This window comes from Phlebotomus papatasi, chromosome 1, assembly GCF_024763615.1.
Source record: "Phlebotomus papatasi isolate M1 chromosome 1, Ppap_2.1, whole genome shotgun sequence".
NCBI lineage: Eukaryota > Metazoa > Arthropoda > Insecta > Diptera > Psychodidae > Phlebotomus > Phlebotomus papatasi.
The window spans coordinates 31,382,329-31,395,085 of NC_077222.1; the positions used below are offsets into that span (position 1 = coordinate 31,382,329).

Consider the following 12,757-nt stretch of genomic DNA (forward strand, 5'->3'; position numbering starts at 1 on the left):
CTTCTTTTTCACCATTCTGGTGTATATATATGTAATTTCGACGAATGACACAGAGAGAAAAAAATGTATGACATAAATCCACTGAGAATTCCAAAAATGTGTGTCACATTTCCAATCCAACATCAATGGTATGGACTTTCTTGAGCTCACCAGGCGAAAGATCACCCAAAAAAAAGCGATCACAACCACCTCTTGAATATTTAAACGGTGCTATTTTGAGACTCTGCGACCGGTTATTGTTTTATTTCATTAAGTATTTATGGGGCGACTTTTGTTGAGGGGGAGAGGCGAATAAGCCAGATGAAAAGCATTCGCGGTTGCCACTGCAAGATCGCCATCGAGGATCGAATGAACGTGCGCGTGCAGAATGCAGAGATCGATGGAAAAAAAAAAGAAATCCTCAAGAGTCCCAATCAGAGTGTTTAATCAGATTTCCCGCTCGTTGATCGCGGGAGATTTTTAATTTGCTGAAAACAAGACTTATTGCAAAATAACACGAGTCGCCAAGCACAAACCGTAACTAGGTGATCATTACATAAATGCCACAGAGAGACGCCTACAGATTGATTTGTACAAAATGGTACAATTTACCAAGTAATTTTTTGGTGACTAACCCATCATGCCCAAAAAGATGGCAAAAATCCGCTCGATCGAGGACGATGTGCATCAATCAAGCGAGAGTTGCGTGCAATTTATCTGTTGAATGACATGTGATCTTTTTCCCAACACAATATTCTTTTCTTCACTCTGGGCTTAAAATGTTTTGATATGATGGGGCAAATGAATAGGAGGAAATACAATATCCCAATTCCCATCGTCATCCCATTAAAGATGTGATTAAGAATAAAATTCAAGTACTGTCGTGCCACTTTTTTGCACCATCAAAGTGATCGCAATTTAATGAATCGCGTTCTGTGTGCTTTAACGGTCCATTGATTGCATTTGTCTGCACCGTGAAGATCACAATTTTTACCAATCAATTTCATACACCTCAAAGCCATCAATATTTTGGCTGACCCAGAAACTTTTTTCCCCACCTAAAGCATAATAGCAATTTACGATATCACTGAGAGTTAATTTTGATAATTTTTCGAACGCCTGTGGTGATCTTTTCGCATCAATAATCAGTGAAGATCATCTCAAAATTTCTGCAGATCGCCAAAAAAATCACATGAAAATTACTAAAGATCGCGTGAGATCACACAATAATCGCAAATGATCATTTAGTTTTGATACATTTTTGACAAATTGCACCTTTTTAATTGATGTTTATCTACTGATTTTCCTAACGTTTCTCTTTTTTGTCTCTTCCACTTTCTAGTGAGTCGTCAAGAACGTACTTTTCGGAATGTAAGTCTTTAACCTTCACATACCATTTATTTTCTCCCATCAAACATTATCTTTAATGAACTGTAGTATTACACTAGGCAACAATTCTTTTGGCGCAGAAATCTTATGTTTTGAAACTAGCGAACCACGATATTCTAATTAGAGTAAATTGACATTCAAATAAATATTTAGTCACATAAAATATTTTGGTCTCGTTGTGAATACTGACTGGCTCAAGCTTTGAGCAATTTGAGCGCTTTTAAGTTCTAGCCAATCACAGAAAGTTATAGGACTACAGCAGGACCTTATTCAATAAGTTCCGATACTGACTGATAGATGACGTTAATTAATAAATTAAGATAATAATGCTCCCGGCACACCTTTTAGATCGGTAAAATTTCATGAAATCAAAATTCGCTTCCTTATCTTTCTAGAAAGATTTGTTCATCTACAGATAGAGATAGATAGATTTTATTTCAAAAATTGCACTGAACAAAATTTAATGTGATGTTAAAAAGAAGAAGAAGAGTGCAAAAAGAAGGCTAGATATATGCAAATCTTTAGAAAAAGAAAGGGATGTGAATTTCGACTTTATGAAGTTTTCCTGATTTATAAGGTGTGTCGGAGCCATAAGAATAAGAAAATTAGGAAGAATAAGAAATTGAAAATGAAATTTAAATTTCAATCTTCGAATTTTAATTTGAAAAAAGGAGAATTTTAGTTACTGAATTCAGTTAAATTGAAAAGACGTTGGAACAGTGGCGGATACAGGGAATTCAGAAAATTATTAAGAGAGGTCCCGGGATACCAAGAATAAAATTGTGAACGTGGGGCCGCTATATCTTGATCTAGACCAGATTGATCCATAGGTTGAGGTGCCTGTCATTAAGGATTGATAAGAGACTGTATTTAGTGTCAATGGCGTAGCCAGGATTTTACTAATAGGGGGCCAAATTTGTAGATTATCCCCAAAAGAATTCGGTTTTCGAACGCAAAGACCAAGAGTTTGCTCGAAAATGAGTAAAATGTCATTTTTTTTTTATAAATTTGAGCTTATTTAAAAATCAATAAGATTCTTATGCGGACCTTTCGAACAATGAAATCCATTTAGGAAGTTTCTTTTTAAAGAAATTCTGTTACTGTTTTAATGGTATTTCTGCACCGATTTTAACGGTTTTAGACAAGGGGTACAAAAACGTTTTCATGGCTCACAGAAACTTTTCATTGGAGGGAATTGCATTTAATGCTCAACGCACAACAAATTTTGTTTTGTAAACATGTTTTTGACATTTAAATGAGCGCGAGTGAGATCTAGATCTAGTCATCTCGCTCACTCTTATAGATAATTTCGAAAACATGTTTACAAAACAAAAGTTATTGTGCGCTACGTATAAAGCTTTTGAAAATAAGCATCTTTAGTTTTGTTTTTTGAACCGTTTGAAACCGAATAAACGTCAAATGAAAATTGTACGTCCATGGTCAAAACGCTACATGGACAAACTTATTTTAACGTTTATTCGGTTTTAAACGGTTCTTGCTCACTGCAGATTTAAAGGTACGCCGGAGGCATAAAATTTCATAAAATCAAAATCTAAATCTCTTTCTTAAATATTTTGAATACGTCTATTTCTTTTTCCGCTCTCAAAATTAGATTTAGCAAAACTGAATTTATTGATGTTCAGAATAAGAAGAAGAGTGCGACATACATGTACAAAATGTCTAAGAAAGAAATGCGAATTTTGAATTCATGAAATTTTTCTGATCTAAAAACTCAGAGTCATTATGGCTTCGGCACACCTTTCATGAAATCAAAATTCATATCCCTTTCTTTCTTACACGTTTTACATACATTTATCTCATTCTTTAAATTCGACTGAGCTAAATTGAATTTGTGATTACGTTTAAAAGAAAAAAGAATGCGAAAGAATGAGATAGACACATTCAAAGCGTGCTAGAAAGCAAGGGATTCGAATCGAATTTCGATATCATGAAATTTTCCTGATCTAAAGTGTGCTGGAACCATTATTGACCAAATTAAACTCATTTTATCGAGCTATTTGATTTTTTTTACTGCTCATTATTGTGTTAAAGGTCAAACAGACGTTAGACATAGTAATTTTTTATGAAAAATGCAAAAATTTGCAAATTGTATGTCTTATTTTACATAAATCTTAGGAATTGTCATCTTCATGCAATAGTTATAAATTTTGTACTCAATGCATAATATTAAATACTTTTTTCCACTTTGTAAAAGTTTGTCTCTAAATTATTGCATTTGCTTTATATCTCAATTTAAAAATTCACTTGAGAAAAAGTGTACCATGCACCATGGTTTTGTATGGAAGATGTATAAGAATGCTCCCTACTGGTTAATAGTTATAGATATAATAAAATTATTGCAATAATAGTAAAATAATGTGTCTTTTTTATTAGTTATCGTCAGGAAGTATTAAGTGGTGTATCATTAAAATGGGTCTGATGCTAAAATGTAGCAGTTAAGTGAGATTCTTGACAATTTAACCTATTTCTGCATAACATGAAATTATTTAGGTTTACATTGTTCCTATATTTTCCCAGAGAAATTCTAAAATGGTTCAACTTCAATAGTTTAAACGAATTGGAGGCAATAAGAATTAAAAATAGTGGATTCTTTTATCTGATCGGATTGTGAAACAAAGTCTAAATTAAAAAAAGAAGTACTGTGATCCTCTCGTTATTTTAAAAGTCATACCCTACTACACTGAGAAAAAAGAGGCTGCGATTAACTTTTTTTCGTCAGAACTAACACTTTTTGGGTGTAAAAATATATCAACATTTTTAATGTTAATTTTACACCTTTTAAGGGTAAAATCAACATGAAAGAAGGGTAACTTTTACCCGTAATGCACCTAAAAAGGGTAATATTTACACCGTTTTCGGATCAATACTGCAGGGTAAAATTAACATTTCCGGAAAGTTATTTTAACTTTTTCGGATTTCTCTCAGTCAGTGTATGAATTTTAAATGTTACAAAAACTTATAGATCATTCCAAAACCTCTCCATATTTGTCAAATATATTCAAAAAGCACGATAAATTTGGTCGCAATGGTAAATTCAATAAAAAAAGTGGAAAAATTTAAAATTTATATTTTCGTCAATAGGATTCATGAAATTAACTTATCTTGTGATTTATTTATTTGCGAGCCTTTAACTAAAAATTTTGTTGCCTAGTGTATTAGTTTGCCAAAGTAGTTAATTTCCAGTCAACTTTTGACTAATGGTGTGTGAAAGGTGTGAGTTTAGAATGCGTGCTGAAATGAAAATATTAGTCATTTTGTTCTTCCCCAAAACTATTCATTGCTAAATAGGTGGTAATTTGAGTGCATGACGATCACTCGATCATTAAATTTGACTCAGTTTCTATTGAAATTCGATGTGGATGGAGATGAATCTTTCTACTGCGTGTGCCAATTCTGAAAGCCATTCCCACCTTTTCTTTCACACAGAGCAATTTCCCTGATGAGATGGAATTGTGGATGGAAAGCGGTACACTGTGTGAATCAGTGATCTTTCAATGGGAATTCTCGTTGATCTATATAATTTTGTGAAAATCCCCTCGGGCCGCATCCCAAAACGGGACTCTATCCTAAATTCCTCATCAAATTGCATTTTCTCTTGTAGCATGGACTTATATACCTATCATCCATGGATAACCCTTTTGAACCCTTTACTGATTACACACAATCTCTTCCGTGGACACTAGCAATTAACCCATTTTCGCGGGCTTTTTATCCAACTTCCATCGTGATTTGTTGGCTCTATTTTTCTGCAATGATTTCTAACTAATTGGGCGTGTCTCAATGACATTTTTGTTCGCCTGCAAAATTTATTCAACATGCAAATATTTTTATTATAAGTATTAGAAGAGAGAGAGAGTCGCAAAACAGATGATGGTTTTCATATTCATGGAGCCCACAGCGTGTGTCGAATACCGATCATAATAGTGATTGAATGGAGGACACAATAATTGGAGGGTTTTCCAGCATAAGACCCACTGGTACAACCAAGATCATTTGGCACAATTTTCTTCTTCCAATCTATTGTGTTACCTAACGCCCACAGGGAAGCATTTTCACCCATCAATTTTTCATGAAATATGATGTGGGAAGAGTTAGAAGGACTTGACATTATTTTATTTTTAATTATTTAATTGCTTTACAAAATCATAGAGAACAAAAGTTGTTAAATATTTACTTTGATATTCAAAATATTTTTCGACTATAAAGACGAGACCCTTTTTACAGATCGAAAATCTACAATCTTAGTCTGACTCGATGTATTTTTTGCCGCTATGGACGATAGGGACAAAATTAGCCCAAACCTTTTCCTGATAGTACTTATAACTGATAATTTTCACTTTATAAAACTCATCGTAATGATTTCGAACTTTGGTGTTTAAGGACGAAAAATTTGCCTTGATTACCTTCAATGAGAAAAAAAGAGGGTGCGATTAACTTTTTTTCCTCGCAACTTTAACACTTTTTAGGTGTAAAAATATATCAACATTTTTTATGTTAATTTTACACCTTTTTAAGGGTTATATTAACATGGAAAAGGGTAACTTTAACCCCTAATACACCTAAAAAGGGTAATATTTACACCGATTTCGGATTAATAATGCAGGGTAAAATTAACATTTCCGGAATGTTATTTTAACTTTTTCGGATTTCTCTCAGTGTTCAAAACATATTCAAAAACTGAAAGAAATCGTAGGAGGCGTTTTCGAAATAAACCAAAAAACATGATTTTGGAGGGAAAGGAAGTCGATATCCCTTACCGTTTGTCCTCTAGCTGAGTCACAGGTTGAAAAAAGTGGATTATATAATTGCTTTCTCTTTGAATTCGAGCATTTTTTTCAAATTCCAAGAAGGTTTTAATAAAAAAAATTAAATACAAAAATAAAAAAAAATAAAAATTATTCATCAATGCGGTAATTTGAAAATTCGTAACTTTTGATTTTAAATATTTACTATAATGCAAATACCTGGATTTTTACAAAAAAAAAAAGATTATGGAAACTGCTCTCTCGTGGAGTTCGAGCGCTTAATATTCTAGATTTTCATAATCTTGTATTTTACGATTATGTACAAAGATTAGAATTAAAGAAATCACTTTGGATAGACAGGAAAATTTTTTTTGGGTCATCGGTAACCCATCGATGACCCAAACGTCCTTAAAGGGTTAAGTGTATTTAAGCTCATTGCATGCAATTGGATTAATGCTTGGATTAATGACAACCCAAAAAGGATTTTTTTTATTGTTTAGTTAGAAGCTAAAATATTTTCCTAATCAATAAAAGGTCATGTTTTTTTTTTTTAGTTGTCCTTAAAGGATTAACACTACCAAATTTACAGTGACATTAGTCATATAAAAGGGTCCAATTGAGTCTTTTGCAATCTCTTTTTCAAATCTGATTTGGCCTTTTAAATGATTCTTTTCGATCCTTCTTTGAAGGATCATATTGACCTTTTACGAAAGTTCGAAATTTTGATTCTTGAAAGCTTACTTTGAGGACTCTTTTCAAAACGATCATCTGCCGAAAACCCTCAACCCTTCGATTTTTCCATTTGATAGTATTATTTATAGTATTATTTATAGTATAGGAACACTGTTCCATTTCCAGTGAAATTTTGCACTAGAATTCCCCATAGAATATGTATTAATATACTCAATAAATGACTTATGGTACTTTGCTTTCAATCAAGCAATCGGTTCGGTTTCATTTTCCGGTTGGATATTATTTTAATTGCTCTGTAAATTCAATTTGATCATTAAAATAGATTCTGTTGTTATTTTTGAAAAGCTCGAGTTGAAGAACTTTTTAAAGGGCCACTGCACGACAACCAGGCCACCACTTACTTGAATCACTGAAGTGATCTTTCAATGAAAGAATGATTTATCCTTTTACTTTAATGCAATTGAGCCTTTTAGGCTATGATCCTTTTAAAAGGATACCCAGTGACTCTTTTATTTTTCCCAGTGTGTTGAGGTATAATGGATTAGAATCCGGGATACTTTCTTTAAGCATTCTTTTACTTTACCCGTTGAGGTGCACTACTTTTTTTGTAAAAAGAAAAACATTTTTTGCCACTTTTGAAACATACCTATAACCTCAATTCAGTGATAAAGCACGGTTTATGATTTAAAATAAATAAAGCATGTCCACGATAAAATTGTTCCCAAAAATAATGCTATAAAAATGAAGTCTACATAATATTTAAAAAAAGAAAATATTTTTTTTCTTTAATTCATTGTAGATTTATTAGATATATTAGTTTTTTTATTCAAGTATTTGATTGGCGAAATCTCAAATCTTCTTCTTGAGTTCTCCCATCAAGGTCTGTACAAGATCATCACCGCGGTTTTTGGTTGTTTCATTCCATTTTCCTTGAAGTCCTCGATGTTCTCGATGCGTTTAGCCTTCTTCTTGAGATTGTATTTGTTAATAGACCGATATGTTTCAACTGGACGGAGATTTGTATTGTTTGGCGGATTCATCTCCTTGGGTACATAACGAACGTCGTTCTCCTCGTACCATTCTTTGGTTGCTTTTGAGTAATGGCACGACGCCAAATCTGGCCAGAAGATCGGGGGTATGTCATGGCATCTGTACAGGAGGTAACAGGCGTTTTTGGAGACACTCCGTGATGTAAATTGACGAGTTCATGTTGCTCTGCATGAAGAACGCCTTGCTATGACGTCCACATGAGCAGATCGCTGTCCAAACCATGTATTTTTTTGGAAATTTCAAAATTTTTGTACCTGTACTTTTTCTTACATCCTGTGCAAAACTTGGCGGTGTAATACTGCTGTCCTGGTAATTTTTTGAAGTCTCCTTTTACGTATGTTTCATCATCCATCAAGATGTACTCACTAAAGCCAGACATCATCTTATCGTGCAGCCTACGAGCTCGTGTTTTAGCTGGCTGACTTTGTGCATCCGTGCGGTGAGGAGCTGTTTGGCCTTATAAGTCTTCAGTCCATTATTCTGTTTGATTTTGTTTACAACGCTGGGAGAACATTTAAGTTTTTTAGCCATATCCCTCACAGATGTCGAAAGATTGTTCTTGTAGCGTATGATCACCTTCTTCTCCAAATTTCGATCTCCAATACCTCCGATTTTTTTTTCTGGGAAGTGGTTTTACTGTCGAGGAATCGAAGAATCACCCTCCGGACGGTCTGGTGGGAGGTGTTTGTGAGTTATCCATGGTTCGCGTAATTAATTCCAGAATTTTTCAGATACACTATCAGTTTCCTTCTCTTTTCCATTATTATTTCGTATCTCAGTGAAAAATGAACAGAATTTGATGAGAGCTTCGCTAAAAGAAAGGTAAAAACACGTGTTACAATGTTTATATACAACGAAAATGCGGAGCTAGTGACATCTGTCATAATAATATAAAAACACTTGGAACAATTTTATCGTGGACATGCTTTTTTTAATGGGAAAATTAAAGATTTACGATTCTGAATTAAAAGACGCTTTATCTGCTCCTATCTTGAGACTTGTTTGTGTTTAAAGGTGTAAAAAGTTCTTCCACTAGATTCAAAATTAAACTAAAAGACATTTGGCATTTCCTTTGCTGCTTCGTTATTGTGTAATTTGTTACCTTTCAGTTTAAAAGCCTGAGTTTAAAGTTAAAGTTTTTATAGGAGAATACGAATCATCCTTTAAAGGACGATATAAGGATGTAATTCTTTAAATATTTATCTCAGAATTGAAAAGATATTAAGAATATTCTAAAGAAAAAAATCTTTGCTAGGATAAAATGTTGATATGAGAACAATTTATTTTAAGTTTTCGTAAATAATGTATTTTTTTTTAAATGTATAGTATAGATGCAGATGACTTTGTACTCCTGCTTTTCGTATAAGCTTCTCTTTAATTCTAGCATTCAAGGATGGGTCTTCACCGATCGGACAAGGCAGATCGAATCGGTGAAAACCATTCTTAACAGATCCCTTGGCAGGGGTAAAATCGAAAGATTCAAACGAACACATAAAAAAAAATCAATGAGTTATCCTATCTTTTGAGGAATTTATTTGAATTTCTCAAGAAGACCTTGGGCTGTTCTTAACGAAAGAAAACCTATGCCTTATTGATCATTCTTGTATGACTTTGATTTATTGTCAACGATAATTCAAATTTAATTGTTAAACGTTAGATATTAACAGTGAATTTTTATGACTTTGTTTTTATAGTAAATGGAAATTGATCACATCTGAAGCAATATCCGTAACAATAAAGTGTGTTAGTATAATAAAGTATGTGACATATAAAGTTTGTTGTAAAACACCTATTTGCTCCCGAACAACCAGAAATTTTCTCACTTACGAAAATTTACATCAGTTGTAAACATACTACTCAAAATTCTTTTTACTGTTTGAATAAGTGACGTAAGGGTCTGTTTTCACGCATATGAATTACAGAATTATAAAAAATTATGAATATTGATGATGCTTAAAATATCATCACTTTGTGACTGTATTCATCTGGTATTTTCTTGGAATTGTCTTCAAACAAGCTTGTCAAGGAATATCAAGGTAAAGAATTAAATTACAATGGAACTTCAACAGAAAAAAATACAGGAAAACAAGATCCCCCATCTGTGATTGAAGATGCGTCAAAATGCCAGGAAATTGTCCAATGATTTCACACAGTCGCACCTAAAATGGAATAAATATGTGGCGGAACAACAAAAAATTGTCGCGAAGAGTCCTTCAACTTCTCGCTATGGCAATTGAGAGGCACAGGTGAATCTCAACCTTGTCGAAGAGAGATAAATTAGCACCGGTGGTGAATGTGGAGGGCGTGCAGATGTCCAATTCCGGTGCTGTGTATATGCGTGTATCTTTTCACATTTCATTTCATTTCCGATGGAACAATGGTGCATTTATTATCGTCAATTTGTTACTCCATCTCATCTCACGATAAGCCCCACATAACTACTGCATCCCATTGTCTTTAGCCACTATTGAAGAGGGGTCTTCAAAGAATCTTAAAAAAAAAGAATTTTCTTGTGGGGAGAACGAAACCTCCACAAAACCCTGACTTCCTCCAACCTAAGTATTCAACCTTAACACAGAGTTCAAATGTTGATTTTTTTTCTTACCTCTGACAATTTCTGCTTCTGCACTTTTTATACCTTCCTTCCCACGAAAGATCTGTTGAAAGATCTGACTCATGCGAAATGCGCATACGATCTCAAGTGTTGATTCATCAACATTTGACCAATTTTCATTATGACAAATTTTCTTGACAAATATTGTCAATACCAATTTGCAATCGTCTTCGGTCTTCTTTTAGTCATTCTCACCTTAAAAAATACCATAAAATTATACAAAATGCGAAGTTTGGGGTTTTCCATCGAAAGCGTTAAGCGAAATTAGTAAAGAAAGTTCACTATAAAGTGAAAACTTCTTTGCAAAATGTTTGATTCATGACCCAAATGGAATTATGGATGTTTGTAAATAAATAAATCTCTCTAAAGAATTTCAAAAACAAAATAGTGTAATGATTTTTCCATTAAATTAATTTTGCGGAATGCATTAATATCAAAAGTAATAAATAAGTAAATAGAAAAAATTAATGTTTTCGTGATTATTTGTAGATAAATTTGATATGAGGACTTCCCTTAAACAGTAGAAGTGATATCTAAGATGTTTCGGATTCTAGTTTCATCATACATGTTCTTTATTGCTATTTACTTGAGTTCTTTAAAAGAGAAATACTTTTAATTCTAATGGCACTGAGGACACCTTTCAGTGCGTGAAATTCCATATATTTAAACTTTACATATTTCTCTTTGAAAGGAATTATAGATATATTTGTCTCCTTAATGTCAAATGAAAATTGAAATACAAATTGAAAATGAAAATGAAATTGAAATTTCAAATTTCGTAAATTGAAATAGAAATTGATACTGAATTTTTCTTTGAATTTCATTCAATTGAAAAGGTGTAGGGGGAAGTACTCTCCCTTCGAACGTTCATGCCTTCGAATAATGTGAATTTTCTCTTATTTTTCCTAAGAGACTTACACATTTATATTAAATATTAGTTAGCTTATTATCAATTACTGACAATTATGTGATAATTTATGTAAGTCCCTTAGGAAAAATAAAATAAAATTCACATTATTCGAAGGCATGAACGTTCGAAGGGAGAGTACTTTCCCCTACTAGTGAAATAAGAGACGACATTTACTTTTAAATAATTCATGAGCTCTCTTAGGACCCTCATAGACCCACATACCCGTTTTGAAGCGAAAAATACAATTTTTACACTTATGCTTATACTTCGGGAGGGCCACGCAGATGCTTTTGAAAGACAATCTCTGTCTGTGAGCAGACCCTCCTTCTTATTTAGTGACCTACGTGCATATGTACGGCTGCAAAATATACAACTTGAGAGAGGATTTTCCTTGTGGTGGTTCAAGAAACAGAGAGGTGATAATAATAATAATAAGAATAATAATAATAATCATAATAAAAACAAGATATGATGATTGATGATGCTTATGGAATACGACAGAAAGAGAGAGGAGTTAATAATTGTAACAGAACTGACGTAAGACATATCTTGAGAATCAAGGAGATAAACTCGCTCCGGGTGCATCAGGGATGGTTATCCTTTCATGACAGGAAAACACGAATATATTTTTGCCAAAGCTTTCGACGCTACAACGCACCTTCCTCAGTGGCTAAAAAGGAGGGAAAATTTTATTCAAGGCAATTGATTTACATGAGAGAAATGTCTCTGAAATTTGTCTCTCTCAATTGCTCTATTCCTAATCAGGATGCACTAAAACATATGTTTTAGTGCATCCTCATTAGAAGTACAACACGATTTTCAGTGAGTTGAAGCTAAACAAAGAAATCTAAATCAATTGCCTTGTATAAAACTTCCCAAGAAGCAAAATAGCTGCCTTATAGAACCAAGTATTTGACAAGTCTTCTAGTGCACTTTTAAAAGACTTAAAGTGAAAATTTTTTGTTGAAATTCCCATAGCAGCTCTTAAGATCCTTAAGAGTGCGCCACTTTACTCATAGTAATCTCAATGATGGAAGCAAGAGCGTTATAAGTAAATAAATAGATTTTTGGTTCTATAGTACCTTTCTTAGGGAATTCTACAAGACTATTTTAAGAAAAAAATGCTTCTTGGGTTTCCTTCCTTTTTAGCCACTGAGGAATGCGCGTTGTAGCGTCGAAAGCTTTGGCAAAAACATCCGTGTTTTCCTGTCCTGAAGGGATAACCACACCTGACGCACCCGGACGGAGTTTATCTCCTTAATTCTCAAGGAGTTAATAATTGCCCCTTTATGACCCAGGCATAATTATCGCCAGTAATCCGTCACAATTTTTGGTGAATCGCTTTCTATTTGAATG

The 12,757-nt window shown here is 33.4% G+C and overlaps 1 protein-coding gene across 3 annotated transcripts in view; it reads left to right on the forward strand.

The window, feature by feature from the left end:
* The window catches only part of LOC129798800 (ATP-binding cassette sub-family G member 8), a 68,068-nt gene that overhangs the window by 615 nt on the left and 54,696 nt on the right, over positions 1–12,757 (forward strand). For 2 of the 3 annotated variants that reach the window (XM_055842149.1, XM_055842151.1), the window contains exon 2: positions 1,322–1,350. The exons of the other annotated variant lie outside the window; for it this stretch is intronic. In XM_055842149.1, the coding sequence (XP_055698124.1) occupies positions 1,322–1,350 (29 nt within the window). The remainder of the gene's footprint in view (positions 1–1,321; positions 1,351–12,757) is intronic. 3 annotated transcript variants of the gene reach the window in all.